Raw genomic sequence first — 4,365 nt, forward strand, 5'->3', positions numbered from 1 at the left:
TACAAACAGAGGAATTCACAATTTTTCATCATTCGTGTTCAATAAAAGCGAACAAATTCATAATTTTTCGTCACTCGTTTTCCATATAAACAGAAATTCACAATCAAACAATTAGCATACAAACAAAGGAAGTAACAATTTCTCTCCAACCTTTGAAACCACGTGAAGTGGATGAATTAATTTTTAAACTTCGCCCCCTTTTAAACACATGAAGCAACAATTTAATTATATAAGATTTCATATTTAGATACAAAAATCACTTTTAAAATGAATCAAAATGTTAATTTGAATTTAAAATACAAAGTTTCTACTGTTCATCTTTATGTATTTTTTTCTTCTTTCTTTTTTATCAATTTATATTATTAAAAATAGTCTATAAATTCTTTATAATTGTTTATAGAATTATCTGCTCCTAAAATTAATTATTTAGTTGAGGAAAATCTTAAAAATTACGTTGAAAGGAGGCAATTTAGAAGCTGTAATTAAATAAATTACAAATGTCTTGAAAGTTATAAAGTTATATATTTCGTAAACTGTAAATAAATTATAAATGAACTGTCAACAGAATAAATTTAGACTAAAAAAATAATATTCAATTATTTTTAATTTCTTAAACAAGCACTGGTTTGTGTTTCACCTAACAGTAACTAAAAATACCTTATTTCAACGGTGTATAAGGCGCACCCCACTTTCAGTGTAGAATATTTAAGAGGAAGTATGTAATGTATTTAAACTATCCTGTGCCTTTGTACGAAACATGGTAGAGCCTATAGCCTCCCAGACTTTGTACCAAACTATTGTATTTTAATGACGTATAAGGCGCACTCCCTTTTATCATGGAAAATTTAGGGGGGAAGTATTTATTGTATTTACAAAGCCTTACTGAAGGCTATTTGTGTAATTCATTAGCCTGTGAGAGATTTGCAACTCCACATATAACACTCAGCACGACTTTTTGAGCCTTTTTTTGGACAAAAGTCGCCTGTTATACGTGATTACTACAATTATTTTTATATTTTAAATTTACAAATATAAATATCTATGTAACATTTTTTAGATTCTTTTATGCATTCATTATTTAATTTTTTCGGAATATTTTTGTTATATTTTTATTTATATTTTTTGATCATTTGGAAACGTTAAAACAGTAGGAAAGAGCAACCAGTTCTGTACTACTTCACAACAAAAATTTTTAAGTTCAGGAAGTATAAACAGTAAATATGTATCCCTTCAGACATGAAAAATGATGCGTGAAATTATAATATATCAAATATTTAAAGAATTGTTTTTCATGAAAAAAGAAAACACAATTAAAAAATAACAAAAATTGAATATTAGGCTATATGTATTATTAATAAGATATTATGATTGTAATATTCTCATATCTAAAGTATCATCTGTAAGATCCTACATATCATCAGCAAGATCCTTTCATCCCGAGCATCGTCAGTAGTAAGATTCTTACATCCCGAGTAGCATCAGTAAGATCTTTAGATCACGAGCATCGTCAGTAGTAAGATCCTTGCATCACGAGTAACATCAGTAAGATCTTTAGATCACGAGCATAGTCAGTAGTAAGATCCTTACATCCCGAGTAACACCAGTAAGATCTTTAGATCACGAGCATAGTCAGTAGTAAGATCCTTACATCCCGAGTAACACCAGTAAGATCTTTAGATCACGAGCATAGTCAGTAGTAAGATCCTTACATCCCGAGTAACACCAGTAAGATCTTTAGATCACGAGCATAGTCAGTAGTAAGATCCTTACATCCCGAGTAACACCAGTAAGATNGAGGTTTCCTGTAGGAAAAATCACTTAACCAGATGGTGTAAATAATTTCATTTGTATTGTAGTCTAATCCTTTTAGAAACTAAGTAAGTAACTGAAATGTTATAAGACTTTTTAAAATTCTGATTATTTATTCTATGGAATAAGATTAATATCTAATGAATTTATCATTAGATATAAAATGCTAAAATTGGTAAAATATAATTGAAAATGCCTGTGATAAATAAATGTATATGTTAAATAAAAATAAATAAAAGAAATTTCTTGGAAAATTCGAAAAATCTTTTTTTTTTTTTTTTTTTAGGTCAATATATAGTATCTTTTATCAATTTTTTAAATAAATATAAATTATTGTAAATTCTTTTATAAATAATTTTTACATTACTCGTGTATAAAATATCTTCAGAACACTTTCGCACTACTTTTTACCGTGAATATGTTTTGCAATCATTTACTTGTAAACTTCTTAGATCATGTTTTATAAAGGGGAGGGGAAAAAAAAGTGAACATTTTTAGGATATTTAAACTTAAGTTTATATTATTCAAATGTATATAATATTTAAAATTTATTATTAAATATTTTTTTGTATAATTTTTAAATATAAGCTTACTTTATTTGTATCAATATAACATCTACAAGATAAATTCGTCTCTGCATTTTGTATCATAGATAAGAAAAATTTATGATAATTTAGTCTATAATATAAACTCGATTATTGCAATTAAGCATAAGCCTGATGAAAATATTTCATCGATTAAAACAAACGTATTTTTGTTAATTAATTAAACACATCTTTAATTAAACTAAAACTTTATCAAATGTATAAAATTATTATAAAACATTATTAAACGAGCCGATAAACTAATATAGATAAGCATTTAATCATTAAATATCCATATATTTTTATCTGACGAAAGTTATACGATAGGTTGCAGAAAGCACGTGGTTACCTTCGAACAAAACAACATGGCGGCCACCGATCACGTGGTAATTTTTCAAAGCCAAGAGAGAATAACGATTTAAAGCTACGAATTTATATAATAATTATTTATTTATTTAATATTTATAAATGATAGTGGCAATTTTATGAGGGTTTTTATGGTAATTAAAAAAATAAAAGCGATGTGTAAGAGGTAGAGAATAGAATGCGACGTTCGATCTGCGCAGACTCAGAAGGTGATTTCGTTCTTTGATGGCAACATGAGTTTATGGAAAGTCGATCTGTCGCTTTCCCTCACCATGTTGACCTTCCTTATAGCTTAGTGACAACATCATCGTGAATTATTTTCTTTGTATATATTAAGGAAGTATACAATTAACAAAATATCAACAGGTGAAGACGATTAATTCAGCCAAGAATCGGCGACGAGTTCAAGTCAGGAGCAACACAACAACAACACAAGAACACAACGTTAAACAGATCGCAGCAAAAGTAACGTATCATACAGCGGAATTTTAAAGACGAATAACTAATTCTATACGAAATTAGCGGATATATTTGTTAATTATACAACCAGGTAAAATATTTATGATTTATTTTAACAGAAATCCGCTTGGTTATTGTTTGTTGGGGTGTTTCTAGAGCCCCATTAAAGTTCGCCCATAGAAGGTTGTGTGTGCAGAGCCTCACCATGCCGTCTTTGCAGAATGTCGGAGATTTAAGCTTATTGTTTTGAACCATATTTTCGTTATTTTAGTTTTTCTACTTGACTCGATAAAAACATAATCGATCAATTACGTTAAATAACTATAACAAGGAGTGTAATTTGTTAATTAATCAAGAGTAATACCGACCGAAACCGGCGTGTTTTTCCGCTTGGTTTTTGGTACACTCGAAGCCAATATGGCGGCTAAGGTAGAAACCAATCATTCCGAAAACGGACTGAGTTATGAAGAAGTCAATCAAAAGGATAACAGCACTTACGCTCAAGCCGTTGCTAATAGTAAATTGCGAAGTATCTCGGAAGGACAGAGTAGCCAGGAATCATCCGATAATAGAAATGATCCATTGGATTATGCATTGGCTAACCATACGGAGACTAGTGTAGAATCGGAAGAGGAGAAGAATAAAAAAGAATATATTGATGCACCCCCACCTAAAGTCAACCCCTGGACTGTTAATAAAAATGCAGCTCTTGTAATTAGTGGTAAGGCTAATCACCAGAAAGGATGCAAAGAACAGCATGAAGGTAAGCGAAACGAAACTTCACATTTTTAATTTTTAAATCTATTAATGCTAAATTGTATTAGAGTTTTAAAGAAATAATTTTACACATAACATAACATACACACACAATACACATGACAGAAACATACATTTTTAATAATTGAACTGCAACTTGAAAAAATTGTAGACGTATAAATTCCTACTGTCGTCCGTCTATCCGTCTGTCTGTCTTTCCTTAATCTCGAGAACAGATTTAGATATATGAAAGTCTTTACCAGATATGGAAACCTTAAGAGCTGGAGGCCCCTATTAACTATATACGAATTTCTTGTCTGCACCAGAAGTCAGTTTATTTCAATTCAAAAATTTCCTACTGAAAGAAATCAGATAGATAACCGGTACGATT

General features: G+C 29.7%; 1 protein-coding gene across 1 annotated transcript; it reads left to right on the forward strand.

The window, feature by feature from the left end:
• The first annotated feature begins 2,974 nt into the window (after positions 1-2,974).
• On the forward strand, positions 2,975-4,010 carry LOC111616222. The gene is made up of 2 exons (XM_023357651.1): positions 2,975-3,224; positions 3,338-4,010. The coding sequence occupies exon 2, from the start codon at positions 3,636-3,638 to the stop codon at positions 4,008-4,010; it is 375 nt and encodes a 124-aa protein (XP_023213419.1). The 5' UTR covers positions 2,975-3,224; positions 3,338-3,635.
• The last annotated feature ends 355 nt before the right edge of the window (positions 4,011-4,365 follow it).

This window comes from Centruroides sculpturatus, unplaced genomic scaffold (genome assembly GCF_000671375.1).
Source record: "Centruroides sculpturatus isolate CEXI.00-Female unplaced genomic scaffold, Cexi_2.0 scaffold3076, whole genome shotgun sequence".
NCBI classification, from domain to species: Eukaryota; Metazoa; Arthropoda; class Arachnida; order Scorpiones; family Buthidae; genus Centruroides; species Centruroides sculpturatus.

Excerpts from the sequence above, each read along its gene's own strand:
- LOC111616222 (XM_023357651.1), top strand. The coding sequence starts at position 3,636 with ATGGCGGCTAAGGTAGAAACCAATCATTCCGAAAACGGACTGAGTTAT.